Below are 20,252 nucleotides of genomic sequence, written 5' to 3'. Positions count from 1 at the left end.
TAAAACTGAACCTTTAGCCCTTTGCTCTTTCAGTGCCGACCCCCCACTACCCCCCGCCCCCGGCCCAGCCGCCGAACACACACACACATCAAAAGAAAAAGCCTTCAAATTCAACATTAAAAACTCAGGCCCCAGAGTGAGAGTCAAACGCTCGTCACTACATTACCAGCCTCTCAACTGAGACGTACAGAGAAACAGTTTTGTTAGAGTGGATTCCAGCGTAAGATGCTGTTTAAGTCTGTGTGTCATTCAATGAGCGATACTTATTTTGATCATTGTGTGGCCTGGGATCAATCTGCTGTTTGGCAGCTCAGTGACACAGGGATTAGGTGACGCAATGTAATGTTGAGAGGGGGACCTGAACTTGGCTGTGCTGTCAGTACGGAGGCAGCAAGTGAAAGCAGGCAGGCGAACATGTGTAGAGAGAGGGAAAGCCACCCTCAGGCTAGGCTGGCACACCTCCCAGCTCAAGAACGGCCTTGGCAGAGCACTAGGAGCAGGTTGGAATAATGCTCATTTCTATTAAACATTCATCTGAGATAGTGCGGAGAAAAAATGGAGCAGAAAACGCTCATGGTCTTCGTCTTCGGGTCATTGACTCCAAATTTAAGTTCCTGTAGAATTTTGGGGAAAAAACGTGAATGTAATCTTAATTTGTGTCACCCTGACTCAAGCTTTGGTTCTCTTGCCTCTGAGTCGGTAGGTTATGGGTTCGAGCCCTACGTGAGGTCTTCGAACTCACAAGTCTAGGCTCACGCTCCAGTGCAGTGCTGCGGAGAATGCTGCGTTGATGGAGGTGCCAACCTTTGGTGGAGATGTAAAACCGAGGTCTCATCTGCCCCTGTTAAGGGCTGCGCTATTCGAAAAGAGAAGCGAGTTTCTCCCCGTGTCCAGGCCAACAATTTCCCAAAATAAAATCGGTCATTCATTTCATGGCTATTTGTGGGACATCGCTATGCAGAAATTGGTTGCTGTGTTCACTTACAAAATGCAGAGTTACTGCACTTTACTGTAAAATCCTGTGAAGCGCTGTGAGACTTCCTCCCTACATGGAATTCGCAGCATCAAATGCAAAGATTTATTGTAGGATTAAATTGGATGTTGTTGTGGTTAAAAAGACAGCATCTAAATATAGGAACACTGCTGTGGCAAATTGGCTGCCACATTTCACCCACAAAATATTCAATTAATTCACTTTACAGTATATTCTGTGAAGCGCTCCGAGACATCTCGGAAGACGTGATAAGATACTATATCAATGCAAGGATTATTATTATTTTATAGGCACATCTAGTGCCACACTGCCTACTTCTGGAGGCAGAAGTTAAATGCAACATGACTGAGTGAGTGGGGCAGCTTTAGGAAGGCTTGTCCAGTAAACCCTGGGCCAAACACATCCCTGTATATCATGTCTATCATGGGTTACGAACAGCGGGAAAGGGAGTCATTTCTGACATCAGAAAGTTTGTGTTCTTGGTGAATTGAACTTTATTTTAGCAGCAATCCAGGGGATGAGTGACTTTTACACAAATCAATGGGATTTGTGATTTTAATGGCAATCCCCAGAATTAATGATTTTACAGCAATCAAGCGAATTAGCATTTTTACAGCAATCAACAGAATTAGTGATTTTAACATAAATCAATGGGATTAGTCATTTTAATAGGAATCAACTGGATCATAGTGTATTCTGTGAAGCATTTTGAGATGTCCTCCTGAAGTGAAGGGAGCTATATGAAATGCAGGGATTATTATTTTTCCTTGTCCCACCACCCTCCCTTCAGTGGACTAGCAGCTGATTTCAGCCTCTTCTGCCTCCAAAAGCAGCACTGTACGACTGAACACATTCTCATGGTATTCATAAGACGAGGGGCTACAGGCAACTCGGCCACTTGCAAACAGACTGCGATGACAGATCCGTGTTAAGCAAGGGGATAAGTCTTACAACTGCAGGTAAATAGTTTCGAGTAAAAGGCAAAAGAAAACAGGGCGCTGGCAATGCTCTCCACTCTGCCCTCAGGAAGCCGTGCAGTAAATCTCGTGATATGTATATGAACAGTCGGGATTAACAGGTCTCTAGGCATCAGTTGACAGGAATCTTCCTTTGTAAGGCTCTGTAAGTATGTGAATGCCAAACATTCCAGCATTGTCACCCAATTTAACTCCAGCCATAAAAACCAAGGCACACTCTTCACTGAATATCCCTCGTGTAACTTAAGAACTCCTAGTGGCTTTAAGGTTTAGACTCGTGACAAGGGGAATTAATAGCGTGGCAAGATACAATCTCCTTAAATCTGTTTCATATTTAGAACATAAAGTTTTCCAATTTCCTGTTTCTCCACATTTTTATTCTCCCTCTCCTCGCCCACCTCCCCCTCTCCCCCCCCAGAGGCATACGTGACTTCCAGCACCCGTCACTAGTGTCCTTTGCCAGTCGAGGAGAGAAGGCAACCCAGGGCTCCCAGCCGGCGGTTTAACCAGAACGCTTTCAGAGCTGAAATGCCTCTCTAAATAAAGTATGAAAAACAAACGCCGCTAACGACACCAAGAGAGAACGAGGTATTAAATACTTAACTACTGCAGCTGTTGGGATGCGAGGGACTGCAGCTCAGTAGCTCAGAATGACAGCGTGCGCTGAACTAACCAGACCTCCTCTCTCTGTTTGTCACCCACCACCTGTGGCATCACAGTTACAACTCACTCGGTTTTAGCTGGTTAGTCTCCAGCAGTTACCCCAACGCACACTCTGGGGTCCACCCGAGCCCTGGCTCTTGCCAACCTGCGCCTAATACTTTCCGGGATTAGGTAAACAGGATGCATCCTCCAGGGAGAAAAGAGAGTGTGCGCATTCCAGTCCAACAACCTATCGCTGGGATTTCCCATGGGTAGGTGGGATGCATGGAAATCTCAGCTTGGGTTTGGATACTCTTACGCACGGTGATGGGTTTCCGCGTGTGGCAGACACCCGGCTGAACCCGCGGAAAAAAGAAGCGGCTTTGCATGTATCAGGACTTCTCCATAGCTTTCACTGTCTTGAAAGCTTGATTTAAGCGCTCTGAGACGCTCTTCTGACCTGAAAGGTATTATGTGTACTAACCATTAGTGGCGTTACTAACCACTTGGAGTCCTGTAGCTCAGTGGTTAGAGCACTCGCTTTGCAAGTGAGAGACCTGAGTTCAATTCCAGGCAGAGGGCGAAACCTTGGGCAAGTTTCCTTACTCCACACAGAGCCTAATAATAATCCCTCCAAAAACCAAAAACAATAATAAATTGGTCATTTTCAATCTATGACTGTTTGTGGGACATTGCTGTGCGCAATTGGCTGCCGCGTTCGCCCACAAATATACAGTCAATTCACTTTACAGTGTGTTCTGTGAAGCGCTTTGGGACGTCCTTCCGACGTAAAAAGCGCTATATCAAATGCAAGGATTATTATTATTACGTACGTGAAGGTTACAGAATATACTGTGAAGTGGACTGACTGTGTATCAAGAGCTGCGGGAAAACACGGCTGAAGCCATGAAGTTGCTGACTGATTTTTTTCTGGGGGTTTGTTGGTCGGGACACCGGGAGAGAGAAACTCCCTTCTCTTTACGAATAGTGCCGCGGGTTTTTTAATGCCCGCCCGATCAGGCAGGCGGGGTCTCAACCGTCTATTTTCCTGCTTCTATATTGTAGCACATCTGGGAAGAACAACACAACTGTATCCTAACATTTAAGAAACCGCGATCAGTCTGTGATTTCCACAGTCAGTAGCGGGGAGGGGGGTGTGAAGAGAAAGAGAGAGAGAGAGAGAGAGACAGAGTCCGAACAAAAGGGGATTGTAACAAAACGTAGCCTTACAGCCCACCCACAATTGTAACTAGGTTCAAGTCCCCTTTAAAATACAGCTGGTATACAGTAGCCCTTTAAACAAGACACTGGGGCAACTTCCTGCACATAGCACAATGACCACAGAGAGACCAGACAAGTCACACGCATTCTCCTCTTTCGGTATGAAATAGTGCCCATTTATATCAGTCTCCGCTTTTGTACGGGGGGCTTTCTTGTATTTAAATGGGGCCCATTAGTCCTCTCATACATGCCCTCGGGTTGACAAGTCTGCAGAGGGAGTCAGCATGGGACTTCACACGTATTAAATTCTGTTTGTCCTCTTGGACCTGCCCTATTATGCAAAGAACATGTATTACAGTTGTTTAAATGCAGTGGAATGGAAATTTGCCATTGTCTTGTGACCTGGCATGAATGCGTCAGCTCCACTGCCTTTAATTCCAGGAAGCAAAGGGCTTGATTCCTGTCCAGCTCCAGCCCTTTTATTCAGATTAGCTGTTTGTGTTGGACCGGGGGCTGCACTACTCTGACCGGACTATTGTTTGATCCAACAATTCCAGAGTGTAGCTGCACTGCTGGGACAGCGAGACTGCTGAGAGATGAAAGAAAGCAAAGCGGAGCCTGTGCCAAGCCAAACAAAGCCTCACTTGACTGATTACATCTGTTGGAGGACTGCTGTACTGTAGTCTCACTTCTGCTATCTGGGCGCGCTCATGTGTTCCCATGCCGAATTACATTATATTAAAAAAAAAGGTCCTTCCAGTAACTAATCAAAATTTTTGCCCCGTTAACACGGCTTTGAGTACACTGCCCAATAAAATCTCTCTCTCTCTCTCTTAAGAGTCAGCTGGCGGGAACAGGCGACACGCTCTGCTGATTGATAAAATGTTAGCACTGAAAACAGCAATTTGGGAATTACAACACCACTCTTGTACCGGTGGTCAAATTTACAAAAGGCTAGCGTATGGCTGACGGGCTCGTAACTGAATCAATAGACAGACACATTCCACACCTTGTCAGAGTTTCTACTCCTCCACTTTTGTGATATTCACAGTAACTGATTCCAATGTTTGTGCCACTCCACCACCCTCCTCCCCCCCCCCCCCCCCCGCAGATCGCAGAAAGAAAATAAACTAGGAAATTGTAGACTGTTTTGGAGTTGGTCAGTATCTCTGAGCACTGTACAGGGTATGAGCTCGGTGTGTGAGGACCAGCAACATCATGGACCAGAGTTCCTTCTAAATGACATTACTCTTCCATCTCTCTCCCTCTCTTTCACACACTCAACACACACTCACACCCAACATACACTCTCTCACATACACACATCAAGCCAAACTCAGTTGGTACAATATACTCGACAATGATCACAGAGCCAGAAAATGATGGGTTCAAGCCCCACGTTGGGAGTTTTAGCCGATATTCTTGGCTGACATTCCAGGCCAGTGTTGGGGGAAGTGCTGTACTGTTGGGCGGTACGGAACTTCGGATGAGATATCTGCCTGTTCAGGTGAACGTTAAAAGAGCTCACGGCATATTTGAAAACAGAAGAGCGTCTGTCGTGCCCAACAATCCTCCGAATAAACATAGCCATTCATTTTGTGGCGGTTTGTGGAACACTGCAGTCCAAATTGGCTGCAGTAACTTTTACAAAATATAGTCACTGCATTCTACACGGTAAACAAGTAAATCTTGACGCACGTTAAGACATTTCGTTGACTTGGTAAGACGTTACATCGCCCAAGACAGGCCTGGAGAGGTGGGGCCAAGAGCCAGGGAGGCGGGGCCCAGAACCAGAGAGGAGGGGCCAAGACGCGGGGAGGCGGGGCCCAGAACCAGGGAGGAGGGGCCAAGACACGGGGAGGCGGGGCCCAGATCCAAGGAGGTCTTGCCAGCAGCAACATTTGCAATACATTGGAATGCATTCCAACTCTTGCCAATGACGTTACAGATAATGAATCAGTCCTGACCAGCGCCTTGCGACATCCGAGGACTGGGAGGAACGCCACCTCTTCCTAACGGGTGTCCGCACTTTACCTGTAAAGGTTTATTCTCATTGCACATTAAGTGTAGATTTTAAGTCGTTGTTTTTTTTTTGGTAATGTATAACATTACCTTGTTATAACAGGCCCGTGAAATAAAAATGGCTCTTATAGGTTGTTGCCGACATTCAGTAAGGAGTTGGGACTTGGTAACGTCATGTACATCCACAAAGCACATGGGATATTCTCTGCAATTCCAGTGTAGTGTGGGTCCATATGACACCCGTGTTACAATGGCTCTCACTGTAACAAGTCGGCTTCTGAAAGAGTTGGACTGTATGATTTTTTAAAATTGCATCTTTAGACGGTCTTGATTTTTTAGCAATGCTAAATCAGCATTCACAAAGTCTTCACACACGCAGGCACAGACATGCACATGGAGACAGACAGACACGTACGTGGACACATACACAGACATGTACACTCACAGACACAGATCGACACACAAGACACCTGCATGCACAAACACATCACAGTTATACATATATATATACACACACACACACATACACAGTCACATATAGTCACAGCTTTGGGTCAGTATTAAGCTGAAAATAGCTTGCTCCGAAACCACGGCTTACAGGTGAGAAAAGTGCAAAGAGTCAATATCTGCCCGTGAGATCAGTTAATGAAATCACCAGCTGTTTCCTCAATTCCCACATCCCTAAATAATTCGGCCCGTGTGACAGCAGGTGCATTTCTGTCTCTAAATTACTATTCAATAAATGTTCCTGTTTTGCGGCTGAATGGCAATCACTTTCTCAGGAATATTCACTCGCAGAGATGCCGCCACAGCTCGTGGGAAAAAAAAGTCTACCGGTCATTGCCAGGCCGTCATATCCTGACCTCATGTGCCTCCTGCTGACTGATACATGCAATAACAAGGCCAATCTCCTCAGCAGAATGCAGGGTCACATCTGAACTGAACCCGAGTGTGCGCAAACAGTGGCACTGTCCTTCGGCTGAGGCATTAAGGGTGGGGTGGGGGTCGCTGTGTACCTGCTCAGGTGGATGTTAAAGATCCTGCGTCACTATTCAAAAAGAGAAGGGAGTTTTTCCCAGTGTCCATGCCAGCAATCCTCCAGATCAAATTGCTCTTTATAATAATAATAATACTTGCATTTGATATAGCGCTTTTCACGTCGGGAGGACGTCCCAAAGCGCTTCACAGAACACACTGTAAAGTGAATTGACTGTATATTTGTGGGCGAACGCGGCAGCCAATTGCGCACAGCAATGTCCCACAAACAGTCGTAGATTGAAAATGACCAATTTTATTATTATTGTTTGTTTTGGAGGGATTATTATTAGGCTCTGTGTGGAGTAAGGAAACTTGCCCAAGATTTCGACCGGCCTGGAATTGAACTCAGGTCTCTCGCTTGCAAAGCGAGTGCTCTAACCACTGAGCTACAGGACTCCACGACTCAGTGACTCTTTCACTGTTTGTAAGACACTGCTGTGCACAAGTTGGCTGCCCGTTTAAAGACAGTGACCACTTTACAGTATACCCTGTGAAGCTCGCTGAGATGTCCTCTTCAGGTGAAAGGCGTGATATCAGGAGAGTCACCTTTTCCTCATTCCCATCCCACCTCCCTCGGCTGCTACATCTACCCCCAAGCTCAGGTGTCCACCCAGCAGTGTCGAGGGCTTTGAGGCGTGCTGCTGACGTGAAAAAGGTGCTGTGTCCATGTTATGTTTCTGGAAGGGAAACATAAAGTATTGCTTATCTGAGCTGCGACTCTTTCTCAAATAGGGTATCCGGCCCTGGCAGCCGGAAGGTTGGACCACCCCGGCTTAAACAAAAAAAACTGTGTTTGATATTGCGCCTTTCACACTGGGAGGATGTCTCAAAACGCTTTACATGATATAGTGTAGAGTGTAGCCTTTGTTTTTTGTAGGCCTTGTGTGAACTTTAGTGTGTGAAACAAATAGCTGGCAAAGCAGAGCAGTCACCTGTTCCTGATCAAATACAGAGGGGGCTTCCTGGACAAGTAGAAACTTCTTAACAAAGAGCAATGTTGAAGTGCATTGAGATTATAGGAAGTGCTTATATGGTACATACACTGGGCTGTGTTCCCGTTTGTGTTTGTGTTATCGTGCAGATGGCCGCAAACAAGGGATACACAGGTGAGAGGAGATCCGTCCGAGTCAGTCACAAAGCAGGAAGCAAATTAGGTCATAAATCCTGAGAACTAAGCATGCGGTCATTTACTATTTATTATAAAATTAAGCAAGATGTCTTCAGAATGATAGCACAGCAAGCCAATTGGCCCATGGTGCCTGGCTTTCTGTTCAGTCCCACTGACCTGCTTTAACCCCAAACCCTTTTATATTTTTCCTTCTAATTCCCTTTTAAAGCTTTGGATTCTGCTTCAATCGCCGTTTTAATAAAAATAATAATAATAATCCTTGCATTTGGTACAGTGCCTTGAGAGGTCATCTCAAAGCGCATCACAGGATTTTATTATAAAGCATGGTGACTGTATTTTGTGAGCAATAAGCAAACCACAGCTGCCAATTTGTTCACAGCAACGTCCCACAAACAGCCGCAAAGTGAATGTACAATCCGATCAGCGTATAATTAGTGTACACGGACGCGCTGCACTGTTCACTCGCTCTAATAAATGTTGCATTTTACGTGTATAGCCACTTTAAACATTGTCAAACTCACGACTAACGGGAAGGGTGGTCCTAGTTGGACAAGAAGCTGGAAAGCTTGCCAAACAACGGCAAGTTATGCAGTTTTAACTGGTTAGATTCCAGCAGTTGCCCCAACGCACACTCTCTAAAGTTCAAGAGTTGGTGAGCACTCTTAACTTTATCTGAGTGGCAAAACAGTAAGGAGCAAGAATCCCTTCCCCCACCCTCCGCATTTTAGCTGCCTCTCTAATACCAAGGCAAAGTTGTGTCATTTCTTTTCAGTCTTGAGTTGCAAGCCAGCTCAGAACCGGCAAAGCACCTAGTCCGTAGCAAAACCCCAGCAGCCTGCACTGGCAGAAGGAGACACGGTTAGAGAAGATGAGCATCTTTGCCTGGCACACCAGCAGGATCCACTCAATAAAGTTTCAGTGAAGAGACCCGGATGGGCTCTATAGCCCTGAACCCGATAAGATCACAACACCTAAAAGACTCGTGCTCGTATACTTCATACAGAGGGCGGTGCTGAGCCAGGCAGTGGCACTGGCGACACAGAGCGAGGCGCAGGACCACTCTACTTTAACGACTGTAAAACTTTGACTGCATGTGGTAGCACTCTCGTCTCCGAGGCAGAAGGTTGCGGGTTCAAGACCCACGTCGGGACTTGGAATCACATAGGCCAAGCTGTCACGTCAATCCGGTGCTGTGGGGGAAGGGGGTGTTGTGTTGTCGGGGGTGCCGTCCTTCAGATGAGACGTTAAACCCAGGTCCCATCAACCTGTTCAGGTGGACGTTAAAGATCCCTCGGCACGATAAAATTGGTCACTCACTCACTTACTCCACGGCTGTTTGTGGGACACTGCAGTGCGTAAACTGCTTGCTGCGTTTAGCCCACAAAATACACGGTCACTACGCTTTACAGTGTATCAGGCGAAGACGGCTCAATGACCTGAAAAAAGCCACTATATCAAATCCATTATGATTATGATTATTATTATTATAATTGAGCAACACGTTGCTCTCACGTCGCTGGCCCGCGAAAGCGCCCGCGAGGCCAACCGATTCCGAGAACGCTTGGGGCCAGAGTGCGGTTGCCCGCGCCCTGCCCGCCTTCACTGTCTGTGGCTTCGGTGACCTACAAAGGAATTCTGCCCGTTTCCAGGAAGGCCGTCTCCATTCCCACAAGCCCTGTGAGAGAACATCATAAAAGCTGAACTTTGGACTTGCTGGGCAGACAACACAATAGCGAGGAGGATGCCCCTACTCCCTGGAGATTCTCAGCTGCTGGAAAACATCGCAGCACTGAACTCCGGGTCACTTGTTGCTTAGGACCCGGCTCTGTTTTGTCGAGTCTTACACTCAGATGCAGGCCGAGGCGAAGGTTTCCCTCATATACAGGAAGGAAACGCTGGCAAGAGCCTGCGTTTCCTGTGCTTCTGAGTGTATTTCCAGACGGGCTCCTTAATCCATCACCCAACACAACAAACAATTAACACAAAGGAGGGAAAAGGCAACACATCTCGCATAAACACATAACATAGAACCAGAACACCACCACCACCGCCATCACCACAGGAGCAATAAGAACTTCAACTTGCATCTGTTGTCCTCCGCTTAACCCTTTCAGGCCTCAATCTGGCTCAATTTAGAGATGACCACTTCACCTCTAGTGCACTTTATAAGGTGTCCTGGGAGTACGGAGGGGGTGTATAAAGCCATTAAAAGTTTGCCGTTGGGCTGGCTTAGTTGGTAGCACTCTGGCCTCTGATCCCAGACTTCAAGAACCAAGTTAGGACTTTGAGCTCCACAGTCACGGCTGACATTCCAGTGCAGTGTTGGGGCTGGGTTACAGGATTCGAGGTGCCATCTCTTCGGATAAGACATTAAACTAAGGTTGTCATCTGTTTAGGCAGATGTTAAAGACGCCAGGGCACTATTCGAAAAGAGAAGGGAGTTTCTCCCTGTATCCAGGCTGACAATCCCACTGATAAAATTGGTCAATCACTTCAGGGCTGTTTGTTAGGCACTAATGTGTGCAAATTGACTACTGCATTCACCTACAAAATACAGAGTCACTACACATTATGTACGTACGTACGTACATACGGAAGAAAGAAAGAAAGAAAGAAAGAAAGAAAGAAAGAAAGAAAGAAAGAAAGAAAGAAAGAAAGAAAGAAAGAAAGAAAGAAAGAAAGAAAGAAAGAAAGAAAGAAAGAAAGAAAGAAAGAAAGAAAGAAAGAAAGAAAGAAAGAAAGAAAGAAAGAAAGAAAGAAAGAAAGAAAGAAAGAAAAAGTAAATACAGTAGATGTCTCACCGACATGATAAAGTGCATCAAATAAGAAGATTATTATTAAATTATTTTATGGCTCGAGATTTAAGAGCAGTTCCCTCCTGGGCAATGCAGGATTGTTCCAGCTTGACCTGGCCAGGCTGCGCTGTAAAAGCTCTAACAGCCAAGCAGATTCTGTCCCAGCTGACTGAAGCAGTGGAAAGCATGTAAGATGACACATACAGTGTGTGCAATGTCAGTCCTGAGCCAGGTAAAGTAAATGGCAGTTGAAAGAGGGCCCAGTAGGCGCCAAAGCTGGTTATCCAGGCAGGAGCGCTGCCCAGCCCTGGAACGAATGCGGGCAGGGATTCTTAAAGTGCTGTAACTGTATTTTGTTAGGAAACCCGGCAGCTAATAAAGCACATGGCAATGTCCCAAAAAGAGCCATGAAGTAATTGATCATTTTTACACTGAGAGGTCGAATACAAATCTACACTGGTCTTCTGGGATCTTGATGTTATTGCACTACAGAAGTCAATAGGAAGTTTACATAATAACTAGAAAAAGAGTTCAAGGGTTATAAGAGGTTAGTTAGAAGGAGCACCACTATCCCTGGTGGCTTCTGCCCAGGTAATAAGTATGAGCTGCAATGTCCCGCATAGTTGTGGGAACCGTTGTGAAGTGAATTATTCTTTGGGAATTGTTGGCCAGCACACCAGGAGAAATTCCCTTCATTTTTCGAATAGCAGAGTGGATCTTTAGTTTAAGGTATCATCTGAAGAACGCACCTCTGATAATGAAGCCCGGCTCCAGCAGTGCGTTGGAGTGTCAACCTACTGAACAACTATACGAGTTCAAAGTCCTGACATGGGTCTCAACAATACAAGGAAATACATGGTTTAATCACTGTAATCTAAATGTTTGCTTTCTTTGGGAATCACCGCCTTCATCCTATCTACACAAGAAGCGACTGCCCTGTGCATTCATTGTACCAAAGCGATGCTTCCTTTCAGTGTCAGAAAAGTGAGGTTGCAGATAAAACTATTGACACCAGGACTTCCTGAGGCAAGTGAAATGGTCGGTCAGAAAGGAAGGATGGGGCTGGAGGACTAGCCTCCTTATCAGACAAGATAAGATGGCTTTATCCCCAGCATATGATTCACTAATAATATTCCTTGCATTTGATGTAGAGTAATTTAGGCAGCTCAAAGCGCAGTGAATATGTATTTGTAGAAAAACACAGCAGCAATTTAACCCACAGCAAAGTTCCACAAACAGCCACAAACATAAATGACTGATTTTATCTCGAGGATTAGTGGCTAAAACAGTTAGAGAGACTACCTTCGCTCTTCCAAACAAATCTTTAATGTCCACCTCAACAGGCAAACAGGACTTTGGTTTAACTTTGGGAGAATTTGTTTGTATGTAGAGATGACAACTTAATACAGTCCCCTCCCTCATAAGATGAACGCCTCAAAATTCTTCACAACTACGGAGACCACCGAACATTGAGAGGAGTGGGGGGGGGTGGTGGGTGGGAAGGCATCAAACAAAGGTATGGTCAAAGACGTTTTATGAAGGTTTTGAAGGTAAGACTAATCCTTATAATCCTTGCATTTGATATAGTGACTTATCACATTGTTAAGCTGTCTCAAAGTGCTTGAAAGGATTTACAGTGAAATGTTGTGACTGCGTATTTTAATAATAATAATTCTTACAATTGATATAGCGCCTTATCACGTCTTCAAGACGTCACAAAGCGCTTCACGGAATATAATTTCGAAGCCACGAGAGTGAAACAAAAGGGATTTGGAGAAACTAGAGCGTTGTGACAAAGCTGTGCTTTCTGATGGAAAGCGCGCTGTCCAAACATTCCTCACTGACGGAGAACATTTTCCAAGGACCATCAAACACAAACTTTACAGTCAGTATTCAGCGACTTCTGAAAAGAAAGGCGCAGGCACCCTCTAGTGGGCAGAGTTTTCATTTCCCTGCAGCAGGATTTTCCAAAGTAAACTTTTCCACGTTCATCATACAATGCAATACAAATCACATTCACACCACGCTTTTCACATCGGGAGGACATCCCAAGGCGCTGGACAGTCAGGGACTTGGACCCAAGCTGGTGGAGGGTGGAGAGCAGGGAGGGTAGGAGGATGGCTGAAGGCTCGGTTGATGAGAAGGGTTTTGAGACTCACCTTGAAGTAGGCAAGGGAGGGAACGAGGCAAAGGGAATGTGGGATGGAGTTTCATAGGGTGGGGGCAAGAAGGCTGAAGGCCCAGTCGGCTGCCTCACACAGTTGCCAGAGAACTTCAAGCCTCGTGTAAAATCAGTCGGATCATTTCATGCAATGCCTGTTACAGCGGAGATTAAACGGCATAAATTCAGGACAGATTGCGAACACAACGGAGATCCCAAGGAGAAAATTACCTTTCACATGAAATACCGCTATAGAGCTCAGACAGAGGGGAACACCGCTTTGATCAACGTAACCACACCCAATAACATAAGTGCATCTGAAGAATGGCAGTTACCAGGAGAGAGAGAAAGAGAGAAAGGCACGAGCTAACGCTTACAAGGAGGGAGAGCGAGAGAGAGGCACGGAGTAACAGCTTGTGGAGTCCTGTAATGCAATGTTTGCACCTCACCTCAAAAGCAAGAGGACCTAGGTTCGATTCGTGGACAGGGCGAAACCTTAAGCAAGTTTCCTTACTCCACATGCCTTTGTTTATCTGGCAGTAAGTAGGAACTCTGTTATCAGTCACTTGGTTGATGGCTTTCCAGGGGTAATAATCCCTCAAAAATAATTGTCACTCAATCCACGACTATTTGTGGGACACTGTGCTTTGAGATGTCTCTACGAGGCGATAAGGCACTATATCAAATGCAAGTATTATTTGTATAATAATAGTTACCAGGAGCACGATGGGCACTGGGAACCAGGAGAGTTGTACACAAGGGGCAACGGATCCTGGGAGAGATGTACAACATGAGAAAAACTGTTTTTCTGTTGTAGGGGAGAAAAGAGTGCAGGTTTTACCTGAACAGGTGCCTTCCCCACACTATGGCAGCTGCAGGATACAGAGCAACACTGGAACAATGGTCCAGGGTCTGGTCACTCACCTGTGGAGCTGGAGCTCATGATGGACAACCTCAAATCCAGGAGTGGGCAGGACGCACGTTAGACTCCTACAATAAAACAGCAGAAAATGGTTATTAAACTCTCACTGTAAAATCGGCCGTCCGTCACTTTGTTTTGTTGCACGGTTAGACTCCGGCAGTTACCCCAAATGCACACTTTGGAGCCCCCAAATCTTGGCTCTTGCCAACCTGTATCTTAATAGTTTCTGCAATTAGATAAGCAGGATGCATCCCTCCAGGGAGAGAGTGCGCATACCTTTCGAACAATCTATCTCTGGAATTTCCATGTGTAGGTGGGATGCATGGAATTCTGAGTTTGGTTTGGATACTCTCACTACTCTCATACTCTCAGCTCGGGTGCAAATCCTTGACTGCCCAGCACTTTGGGACGTCCTCCCGACGTGAAAGGCAATGTAATTTGTTGCGGAGACATCTCAACGACGTGACAAGGCCCTACATCAAACGCAAGCATTATTTTTAGTATTCTCATTCTGATGGCACGGTCAGTTCCAAACATCTCCAATCATTTTGCAGAGTTGGATAAACTCTGTTGTTGTCTACGATATAAAAACGATATAAAAACGAACATACGCAATTAGCTACAGAGGCCAACCCTTGCATTCCACCTTGCCAAACTCTGAGCTGGTCACAGAAGAATGCAGTCAAAGTCACTGTTCCAAACACTTCCTAGAACAGGCCTGGCTCGGCCTGTAGGGGCTTCTCTTCAGGTCACGCTGCTGTACCAGCTGCTTCTATTAGCGGTTGTTAACCCCGAGGGACCAGAGGGAAGAAAGCAGTAACAAACCATACCTCCTTTGATTATATTAATCCCTCCATTTGATACAGCTTTTATAGCGTTCAAAAGTCAAAGCGCTTCACAGGGAATTGCTATGAAGTTTCGTGACTGTGCAATTTGCAGACTGAACGTCCCACGAACAGCCATGAACTGAATGGCTTAACAAAGCGTTCTGGCTGATTGTTGGCCAGAACGTCAAGAGAAAACTCCCTTTCCTTTTTGTATTGAGTCATGCAATCTTTAACGTCCATCTGGGTGGGCAGGCAGTCTGGACCTCATCTGAAGGACAGCACATCCAATCATCTCTCAGTAGTGCACTGGAGCATCAACCTAGACTGTGAACTCAAAGTCCCAACGTGGGGCTTGAACCCACAACCTTCTGACCCAGTGGTGAAAGTGCTACCAACTGATGCAAGCTGACACCTCATCAAGGTATCAAAACTAACTGGCTGACCTCCAACCCAATGCTTTTTAAATAAAGCATTACCCAGATATTTTCTAGGGTATAAATAGCCACAGGGCGACCCCATTGTGATGGGACTGTTTATTGTCAATAAAGTTAGATGTTATAAGAGATCTATAGAAGAAGAGGGAGGGAGGGAGGGAGGGAGACTGACCAGCCAACAACTAATGTCACTTTCAGCAGTGCACCATATTTCATATAATCTCAGATCTACAAAAAGCTCTGTTATAATGGAGTTTCTCCTGAGCAACAATCCCCCAAATACAATTGTCCATTCACTTTATGGTCATCTGTAGGATGCTACAAACTGTAAACAAACTGACTGTTGCACTTGCCTCCAAACTGCACATTCACTGCACTTTACAGTAATTCCTGTGAAGCGATTTGAGACACCCTCCTGATGTGACAGGAGCTATAAAAAAATGATAATAATCCTTGCATTTAATATAGCGCCTTATCACGTCTTCGAGACATCTCAAAGCGCTTCACAGAATATACTGTAAAGGGAATTGACTAAGTGTTTTGTGGGAGAAATTAAAAAAAGGATTTTTATTGCAAGGATTATTATCTTTATAAGCAAACTCGCATTCTGTCTATCTAGCGAGGAACCTTATAAAAGGGTCATCCCCACGCTGCTTCACACCAACAGATTCAGGTCCTTTTGCCGTGTAGCTTACTACAGAGAAAGTTATTGCCCTGAACATGTTCCAGGCACTCTCGGCAGCAAGCCCAACCACAGTCGCATGTCGCCCGCGTGGGAGAGATCGTCCAGCTTGTCCCAAAAGTGTTGTTTGTGGGAAGGTTTTGATTCCAGCGTTAAGCGAGCAATCTGCACAATGCTGACTTGAGTCAGGGTGCCAGCAGCTGCCAAAGGTGAAATTCATGGGAAACTGCAAACAGAAACATTTTCAACTGGGAGATTTAATGGAGATAGATTTTATGGTCATGACTGTACATAAAGAGATGCACTGCACGTTAATAGCACCCTGCACAGAAAATTTGGCTCAACTAGTCTGTGCCCGTGTTTACACATCGCACAAGACCTTCACCCCTCCTATTCCCCTTCTCCTATTCCCCAAGTTTCCCTTCTCCCTCGTGTATGTATCAACCTTCCTCTTAATCACATTGGTACTATTTGCTTTAACCACAACTTCTGGCAACAAGTTCCACATTCTCGTCACTCATTATGTGTGAAGAAGGTCTTCCTAAACTCCCAATTAGATTGGCTACTAGCCACTGTTTTATATTCATGTCCTACACTTTTGGAGAGGGAATCAAGCACCATTTGAAAGGCAGATGGGAACTTTAGAGACCTGTAACATATTGGTTAGAGCATTCGCCTCACAAGCGAGAGGACCCGGGTTCAATTCCCGGGCAGGGCACAATTGGCTGCCACGTTTCACCAAAAACATATAGTCAATTCACTTTACAGTATATTCTGTGAAGCGCTTTGAGACATCTCAATGACCTGATGAAGCGCAATTGCAATATCCCCCAATATCTTGTAATAGAATTAGCCTTAAGAGGCATAACTATTCTCTTTTTGAATAGCGCTGTGGGATCTTAAACGTCCACCTGAACAGGCAAACAGGGCCTCAGTTTAACAACTCATCCTCAGGACAGCACTTCCAATATTGCAAAACACCCCCAGCACCGTGTTGGAATGTCAGCCTAGAATGTGAGCTCAAAGTCCTGCTGTGGGGCTTGAACCCACAACCTTCTGACTTGAAGGTGAGAATGCTACCAACTGAGTCTACATAAGAAAACCAGGGAGATGCACCAGGGAGGAGAGACTGTGGAGAAGGCTGAATTTGCCTAAGTTGTCCAAAGAGGCGGAGAAATTGTGGAAGACAAGGAGGCACAAGCAGCCCTGGTCGCAGACAGAGAGGATGTTGTTAGTGACATTGTCAGGACTGTTTCAGAGCTGTGGCAAGTGCAAGGCGGAAGCCAGAATGAAAAGACTCATACGGGGAGTGGTGAGAAAGGAAGAAGCAAAGCTGGGAAGCCAAAGAAGCATTCCAATGTGTCTTGGAGAGGAAGCACTTATATCACTGCACAAATTGTTTCACCGCTAAATAAATGTGCGTGCGAACGCAGTGCAGTCTCCTCTGTCAAGAAGATAAACCATTTATTCTGAGGAATCCCAGGTCAGACTCCATCCCACATACACACACACCGTCCAGCATTAGTCACTGGTTCACTAGCAGGAGTTGGAGGACACACGTAGGGGCAAGGATTCTCAACTCCTGTTAACTCTGTAAGCCAAAGCCCTAAGGGTGGTCTAGCAGTGGGAAGCTTGCCAGCCAGTGCTCTCAATGGCAAGCAGTGTGGTTTTAGCTGGTTAAACTCCAGCAGTTATTGCGACACACACCCTGGGGTCCCCAAGCCTTGGTTCTTGCATCTAATACTCCCATTAAGTAATCAGGACGCATCTCGGGGAAGAAGAAGGCATTCCAAACATGAAAATTTCCACACATAGGTGGCATACATGGTTTGGTTCGGATACGTTTAAGTATGGCAATGGGTTTCCACATAGACCAGACACCCGACTGGCCCAAAAAATAGCAAATGCTGTACTCAGTTGCTAGTCCTGCTGAGATCAGCTGGAACAATGCGGTGCAGGATTCAAACTTGTGACTTTATCTAAGGCTCCGTCCGCTCCTCAATGAAGGAGGAGTTGAAAAAACAATCCCATTGCAAATGAACTTCAACATCCTCACATTTCACTGTCAATACACACAAGATGTCTGATCAGCATCCAAGCCAGTAATAAATCACTACATCATTGTTGTCCCATTTTATTTTGTACACAAAGTAAATGCTTCAGTCAATGACAATTGTGGAAAAAAAAGAACTGGCATCAATTTGTGTCTTTTTCTTTATAAAACACCAAACCAAAGCAAACATGGGATTTGTTGGTCAGCAAAGCAAAAGCATAACACAAAGAGTCGAGGGTACAATAGATTTATCGGTTTCTTATTGATGAAACGAAAATTAGCTTGAATTGGGAACCTAAAGAAGAGGCCCAGAACCAAGTCTGAGAATGAAAGCTTTCCAGAGTCAAGTGAGAGGGGAGGGCCCTGGAACAAAAGCATCCTTATCAAAAGCATCCTTATAGTGGAATTCACTAGTGGTGCCAAGAAAAAGCTTGGACAGGCTTTCACATACAGCACAGATGAAAAGAAATACAGCACTCAGGGAATACACAGATATTCAGCAGCACATTTTGTTAGCAATGAGGGATTCGTGCCTTTTAGTACATTACAGCAACCTCACAGTAAAAAAACCTTTTCACTCTGATTAATCCTGGAAGTCTTCAAAGACTTCTTAAGCTTGCAGATACATTTTTTTTATTAAACTTTGTGCCTCACCTGCAGAAAGCCTTTCCTGTACTTTATTTTCTCTCCTATAGGCACCGTTTCTCACTCACAGACAGCAATCAGGAACATGACCCTGGCTAAATATTCCCCTCACTAACTAGTCCAGGAGCTCCACTCAACTGAGACTAGTCAGCTCAGCACAAACTCTGGGCTGGCTGTATGACTCAGTTTGCAACTGGAGAAAATCTTTGGTCATGCAAGTCATTTAGTCGGTCTCATTTATGTCCATCACATCTTCTACCAGGGGGTCAACGGACACCCTTTGTTTTGTGAAAGTTTCACAAGACGTAATCTTTTGCTGAACTCTAGAGTGTGAACCTTCACAGGTTGTGTAGCCAGTCGGCTTATTCCTACCCAGGGGTATGAAATGGATGATCTTGCCCTTAGCTGATGTCCCAATATAGGCTTCCAGCAAAGACCAGTGATCGGGTTGAACACTGCTGATCTCCCAGTCTGAGGGCAGCTCAGCTGACATCAGCTCACTGAGCATAGACCACAAATCAAATCCGTCTGTGTGCTGGAGCAGTGCTGCCTTGGGCCATTAGAGGAGCCACTTAAGCAATTACGGTCAAATCTTCCCTGATTCGGTAAACAGGATCCCGACCCTCACCATTGCCATCCAGTGGTGCTCAGCAATCATGTGGGTGAGTCTTCCCCAAACAGGAGTAATAGGAGCAGGAAGAATTTTCACACTTTATTGAGCCTCTGAGGCTCTTGTTCCTAAACATAGAAACATCTGGACAAACCACTATGGGCAACTGCTGTTCTGGCTGTGAAGTTGCACTGTTCCCCAATTCAATCCACTGTCCTCTTGGACATCTGCTGTAGTGTAAGTCCCTGTCTCGCTTCAACTGGGTTCCTTCTGATCTGCCGCATTTCAAACGCCTTGCCAAATCTCCGTTGCACAGCACTTCGCTGGAACTCCTTTGAAATAATATCCAGGTGTTCATGATAAAGACAGGAGATGATCCTGCAAGCCAATTGCAAGCTTCACCGGGAAACATTATAGGAAACAGCAGTACAGCAACTGCAACCTAATATTGGAGGAGAAATAATATCAGAATAGATCCCGCTGCATAGTCACTGACCCCCAACACCAAGTGCACCCTCTATACCGTCTGCTGCTGTCTGAATAAACTGGACACAAACACAAGTTACACTTAAATAGAAACAGAAGTCGCTGGGAACACGCAGCAGGTCAGGCAGCATCTATGGAGAGAGGAAAATGTTGCCTGAAATGCTGTGTGTTCCCAGCGAATTCTGTTTCTATTTCAGATATTATTTGTTTATTGCTCCCTCCTTTCTCCTCTTTCCTCAGGAATCAGGAATCTTTCTTGCAGAATAAACAGAATTGCTCAACGATTCCAAATTAATCAAAAAAAACGTGGTCCTTATTTTCCTCTTAGTGCCTGAAATCTCAAAGATGATCTCTGGTGGGGGATGGTTTTCCCCCTCACTGTATGATATATAAATATACACGTCATTTTGACTGACTGTGGGACATTGCTGCGGGCAACTAGAGAAGTTGCCTATCTCCACACACAAGGGATTTTCTCTCAGTAACCTCTGAGAATGAATAGTGATTCTGCTGTACACAATTACCTGCCACATTTCGCCAACAAAATATACACTTTGCAGTATATTCCGTGAAGCGCTTGGCGACATCTCGAAGACGGGATAAGGCGCTATCTC

General features: G+C 45.5%; 1 protein-coding gene across 2 annotated transcripts in view; it reads right to left on the bottom strand.

Annotated features, from left to right (window-relative positions):
* Positions 1–20,252, bottom strand: part of exd3 (exonuclease 3'-5' domain containing 3) — a 190,758-nt gene that overhangs the window by 156,179 nt on the left and 14,327 nt on the right. For both annotated transcript variants that reach the window (XM_007900207.2, XM_007900209.2), the window contains exon 3: positions 13,904–13,969. In XM_007900207.2, the coding sequence (XP_007898398.1) occupies positions 13,904–13,922 (19 nt within the window). In that variant the 5' untranslated portion in view covers positions 13,923–13,969. The remainder of the gene's footprint in view (positions 1–13,903; positions 13,970–20,252) is intronic.

This window comes from Callorhinchus milii, unplaced genomic scaffold (genome assembly GCF_018977255.1).
Source record: "Callorhinchus milii isolate IMCB2004 unplaced genomic scaffold, IMCB_Cmil_1.0 Scaffold8, whole genome shotgun sequence".
Lineage (NCBI taxonomy): Eukaryota > Metazoa > Chordata > Chondrichthyes > Chimaeriformes > Callorhinchidae > Callorhinchus > Callorhinchus milii.
This window is presented reverse-complemented; position numbering and strand designations above follow the sequence as displayed.